Genomic DNA, 26,723 nt, shown 5'->3' on the forward strand with positions numbered 1-26,723 from the left:
GGCACTTGATGATCGCTGGAGGTTCAGTTCTATGCATGTAAGTAGGGCAGTAGGTAGGAGGTACATGCAAGGTACACTGCTGCCATGTAAGAGAAAGTTGGATCTGTATTTGCTCATCAAATTGACAACATTCATTAATTTGAAAATATTGATATGGAACACAGGTTGAAATGAATGATGAGGCAAATTTTTTTTAAAGTTGCCAATTTGCATTTTTCTATAGTAATTTTATCATGTTCATGGATTTGCCAATTTAGAGTATTTTATTTTTACTTTGGAAGAATTGGTCTTTGGCTGTTTAAAGTGAGTGTAGACAAGTGTTTCATTGCTCAAGTGCAAGATGTCACCAGGGTTAGTATCTGTGTGAGGCACTTGATGAGCGCTGGAGGTTCAGTTCTATGCATATATGTATTAAAGTAGGGTAGTTGGTAGGAGGTACATGCAAGGTACACTGTTGCCATGTAAGAGAAAGTTTGATCTGTATTTGCTCATCAAATTGCCAACGTTCATTAATTTGAAAATATTGATATGGAACACGGGTTGAAATGAATGATGAGGCAAAATTTATAAGAAAAGTTGCCAATTTGCATTTTTCTATAGTAATTTGATAATTCTCATTGATTTGCCAATTTAGAGTATTTTATTTTTACTTTGGAAGAATTGGTCTTTGGCTGTTTAAAGTGAGTGTAGACAAGTGTTTCATTGCTCAAGTGCAAGATGTCACCAGGGTTAGTATCTGTGTGAGGCACTTGATGATCGCTGGAGATTCAGTTCTATGCATGTAAGCAAGGTAGTACATGGGAGGTACATGCAAGGTACACTGCTGCCATAAAAGATTGTTTGATCTTCAGATTGGCAACCATCATTAATTTGAAAATATTAAATATGGATATAACGTGAATGGAAATGAATTATGATAATCAGAATTTGAAAGAAAAGTTACCAGGTTTTTTTTTTAATTAGTTATTTAATTGTTTTAATGGAGTTGCCAATTTAGTGTGTATAATGATTGTACCTTAGGTTTAACAGTGTTTATTCAGACATGGCACTATATAAATCACTGGAATGTTAAGAATTCAATGTATTAAGAGACACTGGTCTCTATTGGAGGAAGACAAAGTTCTTTAGAATGCTCCCAATTTGGATTCACAAGGCACTACCCATCTTAAGGCACCCGCACACCTTACGATCGGTCTGCGACCCAATTTTGGTATAACACGAAGTAGAATTTGATGCTAATATTGAGACTTGGAATATCTTACTGTGTAATGTTCAAAATCATCGTACGAATACACATATCTTCAAATCTGTGACTATGCTAATATCCTTGAGTTCTTAGAATCAAAGCAAATTTAATATCTAGTCGTAATGACGTCATAGCGGTCGTAAGATTAGCTACGATTTGAGACTTATACCCTTTTCATAAACCTATCCTCCAATTAGCCGCCTAAGAGTAATGCGGATAATTCAATAAAAATTGCGTTCATAAACTCCGAAAATAAGCCGCATTATTTTTACGAGCGCCCGTCCTGAAAAAGGCGGATAATCGCCATGACAACTGGACACGCCCCCTCCGATGCGGTTGTGTTGGAAAAGGGTGACCTTGTGACCGCACCATGGCAATTATCCGCATTATTTGGAAATGCGTTCATAAACTCAAAATCTTATCCCGATGCCGCTATTATGCGGATAATAGCAGCATCAGAGTAATGCGGATAACTCTTGTCCTCCTCCAATTTTACGACCAAATTATGCTGCTATTATCCGCCTAATTCATAGTAAGTGGGTTTATGAAAGGGGTATTAATTGGCCTTTACTCCAAAATAAAGGCTTGCATTCTTTCAAAGTGGTTATAATAGTATTCTTTCAATTAATTTCAACCTGCAATAAAATGACATGTTCCATTCATATTCTCAGAAAAATAGCAAAATGTGATTTGTTCCAAAATCGGATCGAAGGCCGTCGTAAGGTGCGTGGTGGCCTTTATGATTGGCTGGTGATACAATGTACACTGTACGTATAGGAATGAAACGTTTGAAGTGAGCATTGAAACATGAAACATTCTACTGTCCAAAGATGATAGTCATCATAGGAATATTCCATTCAATTTCTTGTTTAATCATTTTCATATACAATATTACCAGCAGATAATTGGATAATTTATGTAGACGTTTCCAGTCTGATTGTGAATAGGGCCCATGAAGTAGCTCACAGTTTCTCGGCAATGCAGTATTTTCACCATCTCATTGCTTGTATGAACAGGGTTTTCTTATGAAAAATTGTCAGCACATAATCAGATAATAAAATTAAATAGACGTTTCTGGTCTGAGTGTGGATAGGGCCCATGAAGTAGCCCACAGTTTATAGCCTATGCAGTATTTTCACCGTCTTGCTGCTTGCATGAACATGGTTTTCTTATGGGAAATGGTCAGCACATAATCAGATTTTAAAGTTGAATAGACGTTTCCAGTCTGAGTGTGGATAGGGCCAATGAAGTAGCTCACAGTTTCTCGGCAATGCAGTATTTTCACCATCTCACTGCTTGTATGAACAGGGTTTTCTTATGAAAAATGGTCAGCACATAATCAGATATTAAGGTTAGATAGATGTTTCCGGTCTGAGTGTGGATAGGGCCAATGAAGTAGCTCACAGTTTTAGGCAATGCAGTATTTTCACCATCTCACTGCTTGTATGAACAGGGTTTTCTTATGAAAAATGGTCAGCACATAATCAGATATTAAGGTTAGATAGATGTTTCCGGTCTGAGTGTGGATAGGGCCAATGAAGTAGCTCACAGTTTCATGGCAATGCAGTATTTTCACCATCTTGCTGCTTGTATGAACATGGTTTTCTTATGGGAAATGGTCAACACATAATCAGATAATTTAAAGATGTTTCCAGTGTGAATATGAACAGGGCCAATAAAGTAGCGCACAGTTTTTAGATGTAGATCTAATTTCGAGATCCACATTTCTGTCCAAACACAAATGTAATCGAGAATGTCAATCTCTCTATTATAAGGAGAATAAAGTCTAGTTAAGATTACAATAATATGTAAGTGAGCTTGTTCTTCACAGTAGTGAGTAGGGTTCTTGGCATTCCCACTTTTTAGAACATTCTACAAAAAACGATGAATGCAAAATGAAACCGGAAAAGATTCAGTTGCATGAATCGGTCTTTTTGATATCAGTCGTATTCTTGACACATATCTGAAGATTTTTCATGGGTTTCTTTTTTAATAAAATCCAACTTTTATTATAAAATTCTCAAGGTTTTGGTTGCTCTGATACTAGCAAAAAATGTAAAATTGTCATATTAAAGTGTATTGTGTAAATTTTTTGATAATTTTAAACTCAATATTCGTGTCACAAGTAGAGGTCTAGAATTGCTAATCAGTCATAAGTTGTTCCATAAAGATTAATGGAGTATTGTTGTCGGACACAATTTACTTTTTTTGCTAAACTAATTGGTACATGTACATGTACTTTTTTGGTACACTAATTGAGACTTTCCTTAATTGGCTCATACAAGTGATTAGGATTTCTTGACGTCAGGGCCCAGTTAACACGAAACACATAGTGATCGATTGTGGGGTGATTTCTATAATTGGTCGCATGATCAATATTGTGCATGGTCAATAGACCAGTTCGTAGTTACTTTGTGGACAATTTTTGTCAAATAACCTTTCATTTCTTACATTATGATAGGCTAATTTCAAAGCAAGATATTACGTAAGCTTGCCTTACATAGCAGGATGAAGAAATTGAATAGACTAGGTGACGAGAATAGCACACCAATGAACACTTTATGAAGGTATTTGTTGCATTCCTACTTTGAATGCGTATCATAGCATGTTGCACAATGTACTTGGCAAACTGTGAAATACCAGTCGTTCATGGACGCATTGTTTTTTTTTGTGGATGTAAATGAAAACCACAATTCAAAAGAATATATGAATAATCAAGACAACATTGATGCTTATCTCATTAGATTTTAAACCACCACGTCACTTTAGTACAAATGACCTTCCACTGATCATGCGTAGAATCTTTTGATCATGCGCAGAAAGGAACTACGAACTGGCTTATTGCTAAGCTTTATGCTAAGGGGACCCAGGGCCCTATCTTACAAAGAGTTCCAATAAGCCAGGTCATAATTCCTTTCTGCACATGATCAAAAGATTCTACGCATGGTCAGAGGAAGGTCATTTGTACTAAAGTGACATGGTGGTTTAAGATCTAATGAGATAAGCACCAACTTAGATGTCTCGATTATTCATATATTCTTTTGAAATGTGGTTTTCATTAACATCCACAAAAAAACAACAATACGTTTACGGACGACTGGTATTTCACAGTTTGCCAAGTACATTGCGCAACATGCTATGATATGCATTCAAAGGAGGAATGCAACAAATACCTTCATAGAGTGTTCATTGGTGTGCTATTCTAGGCACCTGGTCTATTCAATTTCTTCATCCTGCTATGTAAGGCAAGCTTGCATAATATCTTGCTTTGAAATCTGCCTATCATAATGAAAGAAATGAAAGGTAATTTGACCAAAATTGTCCATGAAGCAACTACGAACTGGTCTATTGATTCGATCAATCTCAGTTGTATGGAACTTTGTGCAAATTTGCACAATGTCCTAGCAAAGAGAAGCACACTGAATTGTCAGAGAAATGATGAATATACATCACATCTAGAAAATATTTTGAAGAAATTTTCATTTTAGATGTTGACGTTGCTGGCCATCCATAGTTGTGGTTGATCGGATCAATTGCAATTCCCTGTAAGACGGGGCCTTGGTCTTAATCTTTAATTGATGCATACTTCTAATTGGGCTTAATCCATGATGACGGATATTATCCAGTTTGATTATTCTCCCTCCCACAGCATTGTTAATGATAATCATATTGTATCGAAACGGACACTGCAGTTAATTATAATATCAAGTGAATCTTCAATAATTGACATGATTTTTTTTAAATCATTTGTCTGTCTCTTATTTTTCTTAATCTTTGGCATTCATGCTTAAGATGTTGCCCTATTTTGTTCATCACTTTTTGTATTGCTTAAGTTAGATACCTCAGTTGAGGTTTGGTTTTATTTGATTTCATATTCCATATGATGAAATCTTCTACTTCGGGCAATATTTTTCTTCCTCAAGAAATGTATCCACACAAAGCTGCACTTGGCCCAGGTGAGGTGACTAAGATAATGATATGGTATTAAATATTCAGTACAATAGAGTATTACTAATGTTCATTCTCTTTTTGTAGGTCTCTTTTATCTTTTAGGGGGTTAGAGAACACCATAAACTGAAATATCGCTGTACTTCTAACAAAAAATGTAAAAGTATCGTAGTTGCGCTTTATAACAGGACCTATTTTTATTGAAATATCACTTTGTAATTGAAATATGTGTATTTTTTATATCTTCTTGTCTGCAGATCCATATTATAGAAACTCATAAGTACCTTATAATTGCTTACTACAAACAAAAGTGTAAAAGTACTGTAGTAATTGCACCTTACAACAGGACCTGTTTATATTATATATCGCTTTGTAATTTACATTTTTTATGTATTTTTAAATTTCTTTTCTGCAGATCCGCAATATCGAAACTCATAAGTACCTCATAATTGCTTACTACAAACAAAAGTGTAAAAGTACTATAGTAATTGCACCTTACAACAGGACCTGTTTATATTATGTATCGCTTTGTAATTTACATTTTTTATGTATTTTTCATTTCTTTTCTGCAGATCTGCAATATGGAAACTCATAAATGCCTCATAATTGCTCTACTACTAACAAAAATTTATGTAAAAACATGGAAGTGGCATTTGACATTGGGACCTGTTTATATTTAAATATCACTTTCTAACCCGAACTATTAAAGAAGTATTCTCCCATAACACCTGTCCTGAAACAGTTACACTGGCGTCCGATCAAATCACATATAAACTTAAGCAACTGTTACTTACCTATCAATGTCTTAAAGGTCAAGTCCACCCCAACAAAAAGTTGATTTGAATAAAAAGAAAAAATCCAACAAGCATAACACTGAAAATTTCATCAAAATAGGATTTAAAATAAGAAGTTGTGCCATTTTAAATTTTTGCTTAATTTCACAAAACAGGTATATGCACATCCTGGTCACTATGCAAATGAGAAGACTGATGACATCATTCACTCACTTTTTCTTTTGTATTTTATTATATAAAATATGAAATATTCTAATTTTCTCCTCATTGACAAGTTAAAGATTAATTCCTCCATGAACATATGGAATGAGCATTGTTTCATACTATATGATTCAGTCAAGTTGTTCCTCATTGTCAAATCTGTAAAAAATGAAATATTGTATAATTCAAAAAATTAAAAAACAAAAGAAATAGTGAGTGATGGACATCATCAACTGACACATTTGCATGTCACCGAGTTGTGCATATCACTGTTTTGTGAAAATAGCGAAACTTTTAAATGCTATAACTTATTTTAAATCCGATTTTGATGAAATTTTCAGCGTTATGCTAGTTTGATTTTTCTCTATTTATTCAAATCAACATTTTTCTGGGGTGGACTTGAACTTTAATTCCTTGGCCCCTGAATATCTCAGTGAGAAATTAATAAGATATGTCCCTTCACGTAATCCGTCTCAGAGATATCTGCTTAAGTGTCCGGTTTTTCAGACCACGTTCTATGGAGAGAGATCATTTTGTCATGCTGCCCCAAAACTTTGGAATACGATCCCTTCTTCCATTAAGGAGGCATCTACATGCTCTGCATTCAAAAGTCGCCTCAAAACGTATTTGTTTGTTTGAGCAGTTTTATGATTGAGACAGTCTACATAATAGCTTCAATCCTCTCTCTTCTTTGTCTATTTTTCTATGAAGCGCATAGAGACACCCATGGGTAGTGATATGCGCTATACAAGCAACCTCGTATTATTATTTCTAATTGAAATTTATAAATTTTTTTGATTTTTTTTCTGCAGATCCGCAATATCGAAACTCATAAGTGCCTCATAATTGCTTTACTACTAACAAAAATGTAAAAATATGGAAGTGGCTTTTACATTGAGACCTGTTTATATTTAAATATCACTTTCTAATTCAAATGTATGTTTTTTTTTCATTTCTTTTCTGCAGATCCGTAATATAGAAACTCATAAGTGCCTAGATAATATGGGGAGGAAGGAGAACGAGAAGGTGGGAATCTTCTCATGCCATGGTCAAGGGGGTAACCAGGTGAGTCACACAAGGGCATTCAATGGCATGGATCGACGTGGAGCGTTGTGGCCCAGTGGATTAGTCTTCTGACTTTGAAACAGAGGGTCGTGGGTTTGAATCCCAGCCATGGCGTAATTTCCTTCAGCAAGAAACTCATCCACATGGTGCTGCACTCAACCCAGATGAGGTGAATGGGTACCCGGCAGGAAGAAATTCCTTGAATGCTTGGGCGCCTAGGCAGCTCAGCTAAAGCCGGGGTAATAATAAAAGCAGGGCCCACTGGTAGAACAGTTTTTGAAACTGAAGTGGCTACCCTGGGTAAATATGCTTACTGGGTATATTATTATTGTTATTATTATCAACCTCCATTAACCTCCAGGGGAAGGGGGTAAGGGTCAGGGGTCACTTCCAAATTCAAGATTTATTCATTCCACTTGATAAAATGATGCAAATTACGCAGCTGCCGATTAGTACAGATTTCAGCATAAAGTACTGAAAAAGGAGAAAATATTGATGGTTCCATATTTCTGAAATATGGATTTCTGAAGTTAAATTTTTTTGTGTTGTCCTGTAGAGGGTATTTCTTTGAAAATACCGATTTTCGTCTTTTCATATGTTGAAATAGTCTTGATTCTGGTTGGCAGCTCTGAAATTACACACAAATTCACAAGATTTTCCACTACTAACACAAACAAGGGAAACTCATCGTCAGCATCCATGATAACAAAAAAACGGAAAGAGGGTGTTTTCTGAAGGTAGGCGTGGAATTTAAATAAGATTGTCCAAAAGCATGATTTAGATTTTGAAAAAACTACATGTAAGGTTAGTCTGATTTCTGCCATTGACTTTAACACAGGGCAAAAACTCTGGTAAAAACAACCTGAGTTTTCTCAGGTAAAAAGGTTTTATGCAACGGAACGGGCCCAAGAAAGATTTGAATACATTTGAATGCATCTTTAAAACTTGAGCACTGATATAGTATAGTATAGTATTTATTTTCCGGATAAAAAAAAAAAGCAAAACAGATGGATTGCCCATTTTCAGTTTAGTGGACATGACTATACTGTTCTTCCATGGGGTCCATATGATATCAAATACAGACCTCTGATTGGTCAAAAATCATACCGTGTTTGATTTGTGTTGTCGATTTCCACTGCAACTCTTTCAGCAATATCCCCCATGTCATGTATCCTGCATTTGAAAAACACCAGAAAAGTCATTGGCCCGTATTCTGAACTTAGAAAACCCTGGTTCAAAGTTGTGGTTTAACTATGGATAGCCAATTGGGGCACAAATCCCTAGCAGTACACAATCCATTTATCAACTCGTATGACACCCAAATTGTTCATAATTGTCCAGAAATGATAACTAAAGTATTTTCTTCATTATGACAGCAAAAGGAAACAATATAGTAAAAATAAAAAAATATACAATATAAATAGAACTTTTGAATTTTGGGCTCCCCATAATTTTAGCACAGAGTTAGACCAGACTGTGGTCTAAGTTAAACCTGACTTCAGAATACGGGCCATGAAGTTTTATTTATTTATGAGCTGGGGTGTTTATCTGAGGTCTGAGTTCTGCAGGTAAACACATTTTATCCCCTTTTGTCATTTTATGTCACCATTGACAGATACCAGATATGTACTGTCACTGTATTGGTCCCTGTTTCATAAAACTTGTTATTAATGGAAAACATCTATAAGCTACACTGTTAGCTCCTGATATGGTGCTATTGATTGGCTGAGAGCTGCTTTGCCATAGAATCCTAGCATATGATAAGTTTTTGTAAAATAGAACTCATGGGGCTGTATTCTGAAATCAAGTTTAACTCAGACTATTAATGGTCTTACTCTGTGCTAAAATTATGGGGAGCCAAAATAAAAAAAAAATCTGTTTATATTGTATATTTCTTATGTTTACTTAATATTTTGTTGCCTTTGGCTTTCGTAATGAAGACAAATACTTCAGTTATCATTCCCAGACAGTTATGAACAATTTGGGTGTCATATGATTTAATAAATGGATTGTGTACTGTTAGGGATTTGTGACCCAACTGGCTATCTATAGTTAAGTTAAACCACAACTTTAAACCAGGGTTTAATTTAAACCCGAGTTCAGAATACGGGCCAAAGTGGTCTTATGGGAGGCATTCAAAGCTATTCATGCAGGTTGGCCAATGTCCAAGGGTTCCTGCTTCACAATGACTTGTTATTGTAACAAATGTAAAAATTTCTGTAACAAGTTCACTGTCAGCCAATCAAATCGAATGATTTTCATTTGCTTAAAGTTGCTATTGCAAATACATTATTATAAAAAGTTTTTTGAAACAGGGCCCCAGAGTTTAACCCCCCCCCCCCGGTTCACTGTAATAGGATTCAGGAGAATTCAGGTATTTCATTAATTTAAAAATTTATATCAGAATGAGAGAATCCAAAAGGAAATATGTTGTCTTAAATAGAATGTTACCTATGGGATTTTATTAGGAAAGTGGTCTAACAAATATTTTCCGAACTGTGTACCATGCATTTTGTACATTTTGTCTTATTTTGTTTTCTTAATTCATTGTTTTGTTTTGTTCATTCATAATGTATTTTGTATTGTGTGTGTTCATATTTGCTTGCAGGAGTTAACACAGTACTATAACACAGCGGTAAACAATATACCACCAGCCAAGATGGCATAATAAAAAAACAAATAATAGTGCATGGGTAGTGGAATGCATGGTGCCTGATAGAAAGCTATATGAACGTGTGGAGCGTTGTGGCCCAGTGGATTAGTCTTCGGACTTTGAAACAGAGGTCGTGGGTTCGAATCCCAGCCATGGCGTAATTTCCTTCGGCAAGAAATTGATCAACATTGTGCTGCACTCGATCCGGGTGAGGTAAATGGGTACCTGGCAGGAATTTATTCCTTGAAATGCCAACGCGCTGTAAAAGGCTGCGAGGCTAAAGCCAGGGTAATGATATCCAATTAAGCGCATTTGGCAGTGATATGCGCTATATATAAACATGGTGGTATTATTTTGAACATGTATTTGGGTCTTCATTTATTGTTTAATGACTTCAAATTGGCAATACTTTTTTTATTCATATTTCGGCAATGTTGACATAGTATTTTACAGATCTCGAAGGCTACTCTCCTATGTGGCAAGAATGATAAGAATCCATAACATGGACAGTGATGAGACCTTGTCAATAGGAAGCCAGATTTCAGGAGTACAAAGAATTTAAATATCTTGAACAACAAAACTTGGGCTTTTCTACAACATTGTATTGGGGATACATGTTTATTTCTGAACTCAAGAATTTGCATATCGTGAACAATAAAACAGGGGCTTTTCAACAACAGTGTATTGGGGATACATGTTTATTTCTGAACTCAAGAATTTGCATATCGTGAACAACAAAACTTGGGCTTTTCTACAACAGTGTATTGGGGATACATGTTTATTTCTGAACTCAAGAATTTGCATATCGTGAACAACAAAACTTGGGCTTTTCTACAACATTGTATTGGGGATACATGTTTATTTCTGAACTCAAGAATTTGCATATCGTGAACAACAAAACTTGGGCTTTTCTACAACAGTGTATTTGGGATACATGTTTATTTCTGAACTCAAGAATTTGCATATCGTGAACAACGAAACTTGGGCTTTTCTACTGGGCATGCATGTTTACATGTGTATTTTTGAATTCAAAAATTCAAATTCAGATGTCGCTCCCTCCCACAACCCCCTACTGAATAAAATTAAATTAATCTGATTGAAAGAATAGAGCTAAATTAAAAAAAAAAGTTTAATTTTTATTTCTTTAGATTTTATTTTTTAAGGAGAAGACACATAAAACAAAGTTATGGTGTCATTCTTAATCTGTTAAATAGAAGAACTGTTTCAAATATATATATATTTATATAGGAATCTAATCACTGACCCAAAGAAAAAAATGATAATAAAATAAATAAACAAATGAAAGTAAGGAAATATAAATAAATATATGAATGAGTGAATAAATGAATAATTAAATAAATAATCAAATAAATAGATAAGTGAATAAATAAATAAATAAATAAATTAATTAATTAATTAATTGATTAATGAATAGATAGATAGATAGTTGAATAAATAAATAAATAGATAAATAAATAAATAGAAATGTATGAAAATGGAAAAAAATTAAAATCCATATTAGGAGCTCTGCTTAAGTTTATCAGGGGATTAAAGTGAGCTTGAGACAAAAATGATTTTTCTAGCTGGAACAGTATGGAGATTTATGAACTTTTGGCAAAGTTACTATTGCAACTGGAATCAGATATTGGCAGATTGCATCATCACTTTATCCAATATATCCACTATAATCTCTTCCATTCTAGAGCACTGCTATATTTCTAGAGTGCTAAAGTTTTTGACGTCCTTTTCATTTGCTTCTTGGTTTTCGTGCCGGCCACGTTCCTTTTTTCTCTCATATCGGCAGTTAACTTTACAGTAAAATCTTCAAATATCCCAGCATTAGTTGCATTCATGCATGCATGCAAAGTGAATTGAATTTCTTGCATATTTTGGAAATTTAGAGGAGCAGTACATGTGTGTATACTTTATGCCTGCCTGTCAGCATCATATTTGATAACTGAAAAATATTTATACTGACTTTTAATTGGGGAGTAGGCATGTATTGCTACTAAATTGTATAAGTGGAAGAGCCGTGGTGTAGTGGTTCTGACTCTCGCCTTGTAAACAGAGGGTTGTGTGTTCGAATCCCACCGCGGTCTCGCGTCCTTTGGCAAGGCATTCATCCACACTTTGCCACTCTCAACCCAGGTGCTAAATGGGTACCCGGTAGGATGCGAAAGATATTGTATGTTTGAATTTGCCAGCATGTACAGTGCATGTACAACAAACATTTAAATTGTTGATGAAATTTTGCCAGAGAGAAATAAAAATTTTCTACAGGCATATTCAGACTGACTCTGAGTTGAAGAATACCAGGTATTTTTTTTATGGGAAATTTATCTTGTTCTACCCAGATCAGAAAATACCGTATTTTTGCCAATGTGAACATTTTTTTTGTAATATTCACAAAAGAAAATAGTAGGTACTCGTCAAACTTACAAGAACTTTGGCATGGATTTTTACAAGATCGTTGGAATTCTTGCACTCTGAAAGTAAATTATGGGAACTTACAGTTGGGTTGCCTTTCCTGTTTTAATAATCAGAATGTGCATGCTTGTAACTTCAAGGACTTACCCTTAGTGGGTCTTCTTCAACCGGATGTCATATGTGTAAATAATAAAAATATATAATACAAAGTAAATAATGTGTTTTTCCCTGTTTTCTTCCCAGATATTTGCCCTCACTAAACAGAATGAGATCAAGCATGATGATCTATGTTTAGATGCCTCAGCCAATTCTCATTATAAAGACGTTGTTATGATTAAATGCCATGGTAAACATGGCAACCAGGAGTGGCTTTATAAAGAAGATGTAAGTACCGTTACAATTGTTTTTTTTTATGTGATAGTATTAAAGGTGTACTTTGGGGTGAAATCAATTAAATTTCAATAAATAAAGTAATATTTAGTGAGCAAAGTGCTGAAAATTTCACCCAGATCTGGTAACAAATGACAAATGAATTTACATTATAGCGATATTTTGTGATAACAGTAATGTGCACATCTTCATGAATATTCATTAGCTGGGCCGATGATGTCATGTCCACACTTTTCCTTTTATGTTTTTACATGATATTATTATTTCATATTTTCAGACATTGTGGGTACATGTATGGTATATCTCCCTGATAATGAAATAAGTTGCAATGAATAAGTTGTCAATCCAATTCTTTTATTATTAGGGACAAAATTTGAATGAACATAATTTCATGTAATAAAATACAAAAGAACAAAGAGGGAATGACATCATAGATTTAATAAGTAAATATTCATGAAGACTGAAATAATGCAAATCTATAAAATGTAAAATTTTGTTATTTCTTGTCCGATTTTGCTCAAATTTTCAGTGTTTGTCTGAATTTTCTGTTCAAATCATATTATTTCAGCCTGGCGTACCCCTTTAGTATAATGTATTTATATTTTGTACATATTTGCAATCAATCAATAGACTTGTGATTGATTGTAGGAATGAAAACAGACTTGCAATGAATACAGATTTCTTGCATCGCTACATTAGCCAGACTAGGCCCTCTGTGAAACTATCCTATTGGTTGTTTTTCATGTAGCAAAAGTAGGGACTTTCCCCTTTTTTAGCTCTTTAAAGTGAACTGAAATCTGTATTATTGGATGCTACAGTGCACTGAATCTGATCTCACGATTGATTTGCTTTGCGGGGGAATTCTATGCTGGGATGCCAGTTTTCAGGCAAAAGCCTGAATTCAGGTAGTTTTAGCATTTTTGTGTACAAAATATTGTGTTCTAGGTGATTTTCAGGCCCTCTGATCAATTCCAACTGGCATCCCTATTCTATGACTTGGAAATGTTATGTAAAGCTGGATTTTGATAACATGTAAACTCCTTTTTTGCCAGAGGTTCATAAAAAATGCATTATGTGAAGAGGGGGAAAAACACTGAATGTACACTTAGTTGAGCCTAATTGAAATATGTATTGGGAGTTTTTAATGTGCAGTATATCCTTGTTTTACTTATGTGGAATGTGTTGTGCTTAATTTGTACTGCCAAAGGATATTATTTCATGGGTTTTGTAAATATATCAGTACTAATAATCTGAGTCTTTGCTCTTAAACTCTTGCAAGCAGTGGTGAGCATGTTTGAATAAGAATAATCCAAAGTGAAGCTTTAAATGTAAGTTGTATACCAGATTGAGCCAGCTTTATTGATATGTTGGTAAAATTGACAATTAGATATTATAAATCTATATGCTTTATACAATTAGCAACAGTTTTAATCTTACACCTTTTGATTTCAATGTTTTTTGCAACTTTGGTAAAATTTTGTATTTCATTTTTCCCCCCTCTCTTTTTGCAGGCCAAATCTTTTGTCCACAGTCCCAGTGGGTTATGTTTAGAAAAAGCCAGTGGCGGGAAGGACACGCCCAGCGTCGCCAAGTGCAATGGGTCACCGGGGCAACAGTGGGAGTTGATTGACATCTCCATGACGTCTGGGCGGTAGCCCCGCCTACTCTCAGCTCTTGGAGAAAGAGTTGAATGAACTTTTCTTGCCTTTGAGGATCAACAGGTTCCCATAACACAAAGGATAGCAATTAATCGTAAACTTGATTTTCACGATTACTTGTACACTGTAGTCAATGCAATCAATCAGAGAAAAATCTTCTAAATCTTTGTGTTATGGGCCCCTGTAGTTATATTCGAATCTGTGAGTCCAGTAACTGACTAATCTATGTACTACACGTGACTAGAAGTGAGAGGACACCATAGACTTATGCATTTGACGTCATGACGTAACGTAATAGCGCCCTCCCTCAGAGGATATAGGAGTGTACATAAACATTGTTGTCAGAGATGCGCCAGCTGCAGATCACCAACGAACGTGAGACAGTGGCTTTGGCTTTTATGAGATGACAATAACGCATTAATTGTCTATGGGTTACTGGGACCTGTATGGACTGATTCCGCCCACCTGATAGCAAGGAGAGATGCTCTCCGATCCTTTTTCTATTCATAGCACAGGAAATAATTGGGATGATGTACTGATAAATGATCTCAGCCTCGTGGAGTTGGTTTTTATTGTGTCTTGTAGGAATAACAATGATTAGAATTAAGATGAGAGAAATGGATCCATTACTTACAGGAAAGTATGGTCCATGCCCAAAGCCTTTGGGAACTAACAGTAGTAGGTAATGGGTTAAGCAGAAGGTAATGGGTTAAGCTATTGATTACAGAATTCTGTAATCAACAGCTTAACCCATTACCTACTGGAACCATATGGTCCTTTTAAAAAGCCAACGGGAGCTACAGAATTCTGTAATCAGCAGCTTAACCCATTGCCTTTTGGAACCATATGGTCCTTTTAAAAAGCCTATGGGAACTACAGAATTCTGTAATCAAAAGCTTAATCCATTGACCTCTGGAACCATATGGTCCTTTTAAAAAGCCAATGGGAACTACAGAATTCTGTAATCAACAGCTTAACCCATTGACCCCTGGAACCATATGGTTCCTGTATAAATCCTATGAAAATAGAATTCATTAGTGTACAGGTTAACCCACTGCCAACTCGACCAGTAGCCAATGGGTTGATGATCTGACACATGATGTTATTAATGTTCTGTTACTATAGAAGTCATTGATAAAGAAGGGATAATCATGAAGATTTTGTAATAATTCATGATTTTCGTCAACTCTCATGAATTTTTTCTATCTGTCCTTGTCCATTTAATTACTTTCATTTGTCTTTTGAGAATCGATTGATCATCATTATAACCATTTTGGTTGATTTTTTCATGACCTTTCTTGTTTTATATAAGTATTTTGCATCATTGTTTGTGGGAGATGAATAGAGTACTATAAAATCACCTCAAACCTTGATAGGCTGATTTTTTTTATACATTAAGTAATGCAACTAATCCTACCTAATTCATCCTCAATATCAATCGCTAAGGTTTATGTTTATACAGGTTTCAGGGCTCTGATTGATAGTTATTGATTGATTGTGCTGTCCGTTTGTACCACGGATAGGAAATAATAGCGACTTTCCGCACTTACTTGGAGGAAACTCTCAACAACGCACCGTTTTCTTTGAAAATGCAATTAAAATCAAAATGGGAGATCTGAAAGGCTTTCGTTGAAAGTTGGTGGACTGGGCCAGCAGATCGTCAAAGAATTGCACCGGACGAACAATTGCAAATATGTCGTTGTCCCGAGTCAAGAGATTCCGATGCTGACCCGGTCCACCAACTTTCGACAAGAGCCTATCAGCTCTCCATTGTGATATGACTTGCAGTTGCAAAGGAATTGGTGGAATTGTAGAGAGTATTCCCGACGTACATGTAAATGCGGAAAGTCCGGAATCAAGAGATCGTTCAGTCCCGCAATGGATCCGGAAGCGTTTTATGAGACCCAGATAAGAAATCTCCTTTTAGGATGTTATCTGATGAGAATAATGTTCCAGTGAAAAAAACAAGAGAGCCCATGCTAATTGGACCATCGGAGAGAATGCCTTCCAAGATTTGATATTAGACATTGGACATCTTTTTCCTCCTCTACCTCGTTTTTTTCCCCTGTTCCACTTGCATATCGATAAAGCGATCTTTTGATTTGAAAAACAAAGGAACAGTGGAAATAACCTGTGCATGAATAGTGCCATTTGGAGACAAGTAGCATGGTCTTCGTTGGTAAATAGTTTTAAAGAGAAATGCCAGTAGTTGCAGTAAACACTGATTTCATGAGAAAGTCTATAAAACCAGGCTCAATTGTCAGTATATCATCGAGGATCTAGATCTGGTAAAGTTACATAAACTGAACTTTGTGAAATCTTGAAATCTACGCTGAAAAATGTTCACACTGAAGATCACCAACTCAAATAGGCACACGTGGGATAGTGTATTATTGCTAGAGTAAAGACCCGACGGAAGTGACCGTATCCGCGCTTATTTTGCTGATTTCTCAGCAATTACACAATTCCTTCCAGAATCCTTGGCACATATTTTTATTCATATTTTTATTCATACAAACAGACACTTGGGTGGTCATTATATTAGATTCTGTAAAAAGTCATTTTGAGATCGTTACCAATACTTAATTTATCTTTAATTCACTGGTAAAGCATTGTACACATTTTACAGAAAATGCGTAGTGAAGATAAAGAGATAAACTGGCCTTTCGGCATGGACAGATAAGGATTTTATTAGTTATGTTTGAAAATGACAAAATACTGTTAACAGCTACTGATATCATGGCAGGCGATTGGCTGTTAGGGATTCGCCATTAGACAGGTATGCTAAGTGAACGTTAGGAGAAAACCTAGTCAAGGTATAAGGAAAATCTGGCATTTCTAGACCGACAGATAATACTTTGGATGAGCTATGTAAAGTTTGGTCCAGTCTCTTGAAGCTTGTTTGTTGAAAAATTTTGAAGATCTGTTAAAAAGTACTGAGATCATGACATGTGACTGGGTGGTAATGAATCCGTCATCTAAATTTTTCAGTAACAGAATTTACAAAGCAATGTTAGCTCTTTAATTACGAATATTCATCAAAATTTGCCCACTGCGAATGTTGAACTAGAATTGATCATCCCCATAGATAGAAAGTTCCTCATGTTTTAAAAGTTGAAAGGAAAATTTAAGTCAATGATCATTTGAATTAGGCACCTTGACAAAAAGAAAGAGCCGTATCTTTACCACAGGAAACCTGCAAGAAGCTTTCCATTAAATACCAATTCTCTCATTTTATCATAGACTAACCAAAGAGGAAAGTGTAAAAGCTGCTATAGAGATGAATAGGCCCAAATTCACCAAGGTGGTTTTGAAAACCCACGGTTGAGTCATGGTTTATGTAGATTTCCTGTGTAATTACGCTTAATTTAGGGCGTATCGGGCACGTGTATAAAAATTGCCCAGTGCTGATGAGCGCTTTTGTCAAAGTGCGCCAAATTGACGTCTGTTACCATGGTAAGATACGCTATTTTATCCATAGTCCACTCTTCAAACAGTGGGTTCATGAATAAAATAGCGTGGATAACCATGGCAACAGGCGTCAATTTGGCGCACTGTGACAAGAGCGCGCATTAGCATTGGAATTTTTTATATATACGTGGTAAAATACGCGCAATTTATACAGAAAACCTGCATAAACCATGGACTCAACCATGGGTTTTCATAACCACCTTTGTGAATTCGGGCCATAATGGCTGTATAGTGGGATTCCTGCTAACAGGCATTGCCTGGCATTCACTTTTGACAAGTTGCCTCATTGAAAGCACAACGAGTAAATATTTGGTACAGAAATTGTGGAGAGTTGACTGAAATGAACACCTGAGCCAGTATTCAGTTTGATAATTGAGCTAAAAAATTTTAAGCATTTTAAATCCAAGTCAGCCCCCCCCCATCTGTCTGAAATCCATGAAGTCTAGCTTGCATGCAGTTATCATTTTGCCTCGTCAAATGTGCCCTCAGCAGTGCCCTGTCCACAGAGGATTATTCTATTGTTAATGAGGGTGCTGAGCATTTCTTGACTTAAAGAGAAATTCCAGTATTTGCAGTAAACACTGGTTTCATGAGAAAGTCTGTAAAACAAGGCTTAATTGTCAGTATATCATCGAGGATCTAGATCTGGTACAGTTACATAAACTGAACTTTGTGAAATCTTGAAATCTACGCTGAAAAATGTTCAGACTTAAGATCCCCAACACAGATAAGCGCATGTGGGACAGTGTATGATTATTGCTTTGATTGTCCGGCCCGATGCTCTACCCAAATCCTTTGCTTATTTGCTGATTTCTCAGCAATTACACAATTTCTTGCAGAATCCTTTGGCACATACGTTTTATTTATAGAAACAGACACTTTGTTGGTCATTTCATTGGATTCTGTACGAACTCGTTTTGATATCGTTACCAAAACTAGCATTTACCTTTAAAGCTTGTGTATAGTTTTGGTAAATCCACCAAAATGCACCTAACACTATTCCAATTCATTGCTAGCTAATATGAATGGATATGCCCTATAACAGTTATGATGTGGAGGATATGAAATGAAAATGTGTTTTACAGGATAAATTTTGCGATTTTACATGGAAATTTAACTTTATCGGGTCACCCGATCAAATTAAAATATCTGTGTGTTTTTGTCTTTCAATTAAATCCTATTCCAAATCATGGAATGGGCTGAAACTTTCAAGATATGTTCTTTGTCTGTAACTTTTGGATATCTAATCACTAAATTTATAAGATAAGTGCTTGAATGCCCATTTTTTAATTTGAAACAAGCATCACCGAGAGAGGGCGCTATATATCCAAGATTTGAATATTTGAAATTTTCTCAGAGAAGTGCAGTTGGAAAAATATCTAACGGTCTCTACGCTTCAGTAAGACTGTCATATTAGATGATATTCGATTATCAATCACATTATTGACCCTTTACCAAAGCTATACACAGGCTTTAAACTATGTGATGTCACATTGTTTATGTATAAGTATTTCCATAAATTAGCCCTGACAAATAAATACTTAGAATCCTGGATATAAGTGTTCTTCTTAGCCAAGTAAAATGCTAAGAATTGTACTTAGGCAATCAGCTCTCTGAATTGAATACCGGCCCTCGGAATTCACATTATCAACGTAAGAGGCCATCTGTAGAACACGCTACAAAGGGCGGGTTGAGGGATTCCATATTTATTGGATTTTATGTAACATCGTGTGTGTGATTATGAGTGACAGTGATTATACTGCATGTACAAAAATTATAAACACTTAATGTATTAACTATGCAGCAATCATAAATGTGATTTTTATCAAAATTTCTAAATGGCCGAAGGATTTTGTTGTATTTTTGTGTTATATTTCTAGTTTCTTTCATTAGGTTTAATAATCAATCACTTGTTTCTTCTCTCATGGCTTGCTTTGTTTGTAATGTTTTTTGTTTGTTTTTAATTGCCTCTTCTGCGATAATGAAAGAGGCTCTAATTTTACATTGTATTTAATAGTTTCGGACTGTTGTTTGATACAAAACAATGTCTGAAAAATGTTCTTGACGTTCAAATTTTTCAGATTTAGTTTTCACTTATTTTTCTGATATTTAGCTATTGAAAGATTATGAAATGAAGTGGCTCTTAATTGTTATTTGTTATATTTTTGTCGTAATGTAACTCTTACTCTATGAATACACATATCTGCAACACTTAACTAAATTGAAGGAATTTGGTTGAGTAAATTACATATAAATCCGTCAATGTTTTTTATGACATTCATGTTATTGTTATGAAACCCTTTTTGTTTGTGTCACTAATATGTATGCCTATATGTATGTTTGATATTTTCTTGGAAATTTGCCTTTGTTGAATTATAATGTTATGATAATGGAATTAAGTTCATTTTTTCTTCAAGAAAACTACTTTTACGCTACAAAATTAGGTATTAAGCCTTATGGAATAAGAAATGCATTTTTGTCAGTTGCAAGGAAGTATTTTTGAATGAGCCTATATTGAGTGCTGCACGTAGAAGAAAGCGTCCTTTATGGTGGAAAACTATCTTCCTTTTCTACAGGAACCTGTAGTCATTTATGAAAATACTCAACCCATTTTGATTTTCTGTTTTTATTATAGGTATTGTCCACAAGAAAGAAAAATATTCATAGGGAAAAAGAAAGTAAAAAAATATTTCAACATGCTCTGCAACTTTATGCTCCTTCCGCTCCAAGTATTTAGTCGTGCATTACAAACAAGATTGAAGAAATTCTAAGAGTTTGTTATAAAAAGTACAGGAACTGTTAAAAGCTACTGATAACATGGTCACTCATATGACAGTAGATTTGACTTAACATTTCTCAAGCCCACTGTTATTACCCAAATATCCATAATGAAATTTTGCACATAAAATTGAATTGTGACATAGTAGTCGTACAATGTCAAAATAAGTAAAAAAAACCTTGAATTGAACTAAGTACTGTAGAATCCCTTCAGTCTTATTGAGGATGCACAATGGTACATGTATATTCCATGTAAAATATTAAAACTTTGTCATATTCTATCTGTTCATTTACCAAACACCAAAGTACATATGGAGACCGATAAATAGGTCTACTTCTGTCAGGGATATGCTCCGCTGAGACCTCGTCTGGCTCCGCGGCATCCCCTCTGTCAATAGCCCGATGACGACCATTGGGCTCGTAATGGTGGAGCAAACAACCGCCGCTTAACTACAGCATCTATGGAGTAAGGATGCGCTTTTGTACCCTTCTCGATAACTCCTAAATTTTGCTTTTTGACGGGGTAAAAGGGAAGAAATAAATAAAGATAAATTTATATTAAATACATTCAGCATACCACCTTTCCAAAAAAATATGCCCAAAAATAGCAAATTTTGATGACAAATAGATAAGGATCAGCCAGGTTCTTCTTCAATTGCCATCAGCGGAGCTACAGCTGAGCTGTAGCTGGCGAGGATCTTTGAAGAACCTGGTTGATCCGGATCTGTTTGTCATCAAAATTCGCTATTTTCCAACATATTTTTCAGAAAGGTGGAAATCTGTTTGTATTTGATAAAATTTAGGATTAATCGAGGAGGGTGCAAAAGCGCACCCTTTCTCCATAGACGCTGTAGTTAAGCAGCGGTTGTTTGCTCCACCATTACAAGCCCAATGGCCGTCATTCGTCTGTGTAGGAGGAAAAAAAATCATAAATTTAAAAAAAAACTCCTCTGTAACAGCAGATTTTTAAGTCTAATACTAAAGGTACTTACTGTTTCTTGAATTATGATAGGTAGGGCTCGCTGAAGGAAGCGTTGTGTTTACTTTTTTTGCTATGGGATCCTACCTTCTCAGGATGGTTTAAAGACGGGTGAAATGTCCTTGAATAAATGTGAATTATTAAAAAAACTATTTCACCATCTCTTTTAAATTGAGAATGGAAACAAATACCTCATTTTTTTTAATAGTAGACCTAAGTTTTACAAGAGAACCTCAATGCATGAAATTTTGTAGAGAATCATTAAGAGATTTTACAGTCAAAGAGTACATTATTTCTAGTTCCAATCAATGAATTCTAATTGATATATACTTCAATCTTGTCAAGTTTTGCTGATAGAGACTCACATGTAATCTAGAATTTTAATGATTGATTATTCTCATACTGCTCTACAGTTAGCCCATTTGAAAACTTAGAAAATAAATCAAGTTGGCCTGCACCTGATGTAGAAATTATGCAAATTCATGCAGTAGCAAATATATCTAAGACTAAATATAGAACCAAAGAAATTGTAAAAAAAATAATAAAGAATAATTTAGATAAACTATGTGGCTAAGAAGTGAGAACATTCTATGCTGTTGATCTATTAAATCCCCCACCCCTTAAAAAAAAAAATAAGAATGAATAAAAAAATTTGAAAAAACATCTCTTGGGATATATCCTTTGACCCCAGGATTAAGTGGAAAGAAATGTGCATGTTGGTTTCCATGACGATTTTAGAATCATATGTTGAGAACAATCTAAGGCCATTTATTTATTTTTTGTTACCCCAATGCCCTGCCTCCCTCATTTTTTTTTTTTTTTTTTTTTTGGGGGGGGTTGTTTTAGCCGTGGTGTAGTGGCTCTGACTCTCACTTTGTAAACAGAGGGTCATGTGTTCAAATCCCACCAGGGTCTGGCACCCTTTGCCAAGGCATTTATCCACACTTTGCCACTCTCCACCCAGGTGCTAAATGGGTACCCGGTAGGGTGTGAAAGTCATTGTAGCTTGTCCAGTACTGTGTGTGCCTCATCGGCGACTGACTGGAATACTCCCTAGGGAGTGGAGGATGTGCACACATTGTGTGCGGGAATGACTGATTGAATCCGATGACCGGGGTAATAATATATCTGTAAAGCGCTTAGACACATCGTTTCGATGTCTTAAGCGCAATATAAAAAAGCTTATTGTTGTTATTATTATTATTATTAATCTCCTCTTGGGTTTATTTCCTCACCAACATTTATGTAGCAACCAAAATTCCATGTTGATTTTCATGACATGATGGTTAAATCTAATTCCTAATTGGAGAAAAGTTGGCAAATTTACCCGAGGTGTTTTATGAATTTTGTGTGGTGTGCCTTTCTAATACAGTTCATTGTTAACAAGACAGTTTGAATCTATTAGAACTTTGATGGAGTCATTAAAGTAAAGTAATTTATTTGTTCAAATGTGTTGTTCTATTCTGTTCAGCTGAAATCTTCTGCTAGCCTTTGACATGAATGTTTTTGTGACTTTGATCATCAAAGCTGTTGGAAATGCTTTTGTGTTTATTTAATTCTAGGTAGGATGTACTGTTGATAAGATTATGGGGGGGGGGGTGTGAAAACATAATGCAATTATGTTCTAACACAAATTCATGATGCAAATACCATGGCAACAGAGAATTTAAGGCCTTGCATAACATTTCTTAATATTTTTGTTTAAAATATATAATTTGTATTTAAAAAACGCAGTGAAGATAAAGAGGTGGGTGAAAGATAGAACAACTCAGACTTATAATTATAAGTACCCACCAAAAGAGAATGGTCTTTCAGGTGTACATTTTGGAGTTTGATTTTAGCATATTTAATCTTGTTATTGATTTCTTCCTTTTTGTGATTATTTGACTATGTAGTCATGCTAAGTGATAGATGTTAGGAATATCTAAGGCTGTAAAATATCAATTGGAAGGCAAGTCATTAAGGTTTTGATACAATTCGGGAGATATACCTATTCATATTAAGATACTTGTTGTATAGTATGAATAAGGAGTAAACTTGTTAATTGTTCTTTAAAATGGGAGTGTCTTTAATAATTTGTAGACATTGCACCAATTTATATTGGGCAACCAACTTGTATGTAAGAAATTGTTTGAAATATACCATTTGTGGGTTATGTGCTTTTTTAGGTCATGGCATACAAGATATAGTCCTTACTACATTTTTTTAAATGGAAGGCCAGTGCCGTTCACATCCCCCTTGTCATACACATTCCATCCAAAGAGTCGAGGAAATTCATAATGTGAACAGCTCCGTTGTGTTATCCTTTATATAACTATACACGATGGAATGACTTTATATTTCCAAGAAATGATGTGAGTGTATGTGCACTAGTATATTGATTTACATACGTGGGGTGCTCTTACAGAGGTCAAGAGCCATCATGTCTTTTACACAGCAAATAGTGTTTAACACCTGTGGGAATTTTACACCATTGGTTGTAACTTTTACACTCTATGTTCTTAGGTCCAGTCTCTAAGGTGTGTTTTAACACCTCGCGGTGTGGTCCTCTAGAGATATGGTGTCAGTTTTAATCCTAAGAAGACGGGGGGATGGGGGACTGATTCAACCACCCTCAACATTTTTCGCGATAAATCCACCCAAAATTACTCAAAAATGTGAATGTGTGCAAATAGTGCTTTTAGCCAAAATTCATAAATGTATCATTATTTTTCCTTTCATTGATTAAAAACAATTGATTCCATCTTGATTGTGGTCAAAATAAAATACATAGGAAAAAAAATGTGTTGTTGAATTTTTGTAGAAGTACATTTGATCAGATCCCTATAGAGAGTCTGTGTACCAAAAATTTACATTTTAGGGTCATCATTTAGTTGATTAGAGCAAACTTTTGATTTTACGCATAAATTAGCAATTATATTTTTTTGCAGAATTTTATCTTAAAGTTTTTAGATTATCCCATGGGTGACGTGCATACCAATTTTCATCGCGATCACATCAATGGCCACGACCATAAGGGGGGCTGAATAAGCCCCCCCCCCACCCTGTCTTCTTAGGCATCTATTTAGGGTCAACAGTGTCCTTTACATATTTCCATCGTAGAGACTTACAATGGGGACTGCGGAGAAGGGGCTGTGATAGACCCAGTGCAGTATCTTTGCTAAAAGACTTGGCACCGCCATTTTGTTATGGTGCTTTAATGGCACACTATACACTGCAAAAACTGGTGTTGATTTAACACCAGCTTGAATCTTTGTATGTCCACACCAGAGAAGTGTTAACAACACCGGTTTGGTATTGGTCTAACACCAGATATGTGTTTATATAACACCAAATAGTATTAAAAGAGCATCGGTTTGATTCCAAACTGGTGTTGACATATATAGATTCTGGGCTGGTGTTAAATCAACACCAGAGTTTTTTGCAGTATATAAGTATAGTATTGATAAGCAACAAAGGGGCTATATGATTAATATGTTAACTTTCTTTGTTGTTTGTGATTTTGTAATCGATTCTTATACCAGTACTCTTTGTGTGTTGTACTATTTACTTGAAACAAAGATATTTAATTATAAAAAAATGGTAAATAAAACAAAGAAAATATATTCTATTTACCTTTCAAGTTCATGTATATGTAAAAGATTTATATCATGGCATGAACTGTTCTTTTTATTATGTAAAACTAGTTAATAAAAATTATTATTTTGTTTTCATTCATGGGACAATAGATCCCTGCCATGTGAACAATGTATATACTCGTACTAAGAAGGATTTACTTTGCCTTTTTCATTAACATTTGCTTATAAAAGAATTTTGCAGTATTTTGGCTCATAATCATGCCATTTTGATTAAATTCGAGTAGTTCCTCCGTTAGTGTATTTTTGATACAGTGAGTAACTTGCTGTTTTCTCTCCCTTTTTATAGCCATTTTGTAGCTTTTTGACAAATGGGTAGAAAACGGTACATTTTGTCGATTTGAACTGTATCTACTAAAGGAATTTAAAAAACTATCTTGGTACTTTCGATTATTATGTAAAAGATACTGATTTGTTCCTCATTATTTAAGATAATGAAAAAAGGTCAGAAAAGAAAGGGATGTCATTTCGGAAGGATTTTGGAATCGATTGCTTCTCTCTTTTAATTAAAATGGATATGTATTATGAACAATAATGCTGATCATAGATTTATGTGGAAAAGAAGGAAAAAAGGATTATGATCATTTCGAATATTTCACTTCAATTTTAGTCACTAAATTCCAGTCCCTTTTTATTATTTCAACACCTAATTTGCATTGCTCTACTGAAATTATTCTTTTTCACTTTTTCCAATTCTGTGTTTGTAGTTAATCTTGTTGACTTTTAAATTGCAATTTATATGTCATTCTGTTAGATGTTTTATATATTTTGAGAAATGTCTTTATTTCATTCTCTAGTTAAATGCAAATGTGAATAACTGTTGTTCATTTTTTTTGTTATGTTGCTTTGTATACATTTCTTTAAATTTTCATTATAATAATAGAGTAATCTTGGATATGACAATGGAATCCTTTAACAAATTTCCTATCTAGATATTGTGTAATAATTTGAGTTTGTGGATTTTCATGCTATTTTTCCCCTTCATTTTATATCTGAGTTTGATTGCATTTATATATATCTCTATTTTTCCTGCAAGATTCAGGTTTAAGTAAACTGCAGGAGAAATGAAAAATGCTTTGAATTTGTAATGATTGATATTCATTGAAAGATGATTAAAATAATGTTGTGCAAATAAAGCGAATTTACAAAAAAGAGAAAATGTTGTTTTATCTAATTGTATACTATTTGAGTTTAACCTTTTGTTTTGTTAAAGGAGAGCGAATTGTACAAACAGTATAATTATGCTGTTTCTCATTGACTGTGTGTATTGAATGGCTATAACGTTTTATAAAAATTTGCATACAGAAAGAATATTTTCAAGAGTAAATGAGGGAAATGGAGAGTGGAGAGAGAGAGAGAAGGGGAGGGAAATAAGAAAAGGAGGAGGGGAGAGGGAGAGAGACGGCTGAGAGAGAGTAGTCTACAAATGTAGACCCACATCTGCAGTGTGTGTACCTCAGCTGATTCATCGAGTCTGC

The 26,723-nt window shown here is 34.9% G+C and overlaps 1 protein-coding gene across 1 annotated transcript in view; it reads left to right on the top strand.

The window, feature by feature from the left end:
* Nucleotides 1–16,333, top strand: part of LOC121426384 (polypeptide N-acetylgalactosaminyltransferase 13-like) — a 115,269-nt gene extending 98,936 nt beyond the window's left edge. The window contains exons 10-12 of the mRNA XM_041622671.1: nucleotides 7,156–7,254; nucleotides 12,578–12,718; nucleotides 14,236–16,333. Coding sequence (XP_041478605.1) covers nucleotides 7,156–7,254; nucleotides 12,578–12,718; nucleotides 14,236–14,379 — 384 coding nt within the window. The 3' untranslated portion in view covers nucleotides 14,380–16,333. The remainder of the gene's footprint in view (nucleotides 1–7,155; nucleotides 7,255–12,577; nucleotides 12,719–14,235) is intronic.
* The last annotated feature ends 10,390 nt before the right edge of the window (nucleotides 16,334–26,723 follow it).

This window comes from Lytechinus variegatus, chromosome 13, assembly GCF_018143015.1.
Source record: "Lytechinus variegatus isolate NC3 chromosome 13, Lvar_3.0, whole genome shotgun sequence".
NCBI lineage: Eukaryota > Metazoa > Echinodermata > Echinoidea > Temnopleuroida > Toxopneustidae > Lytechinus > Lytechinus variegatus.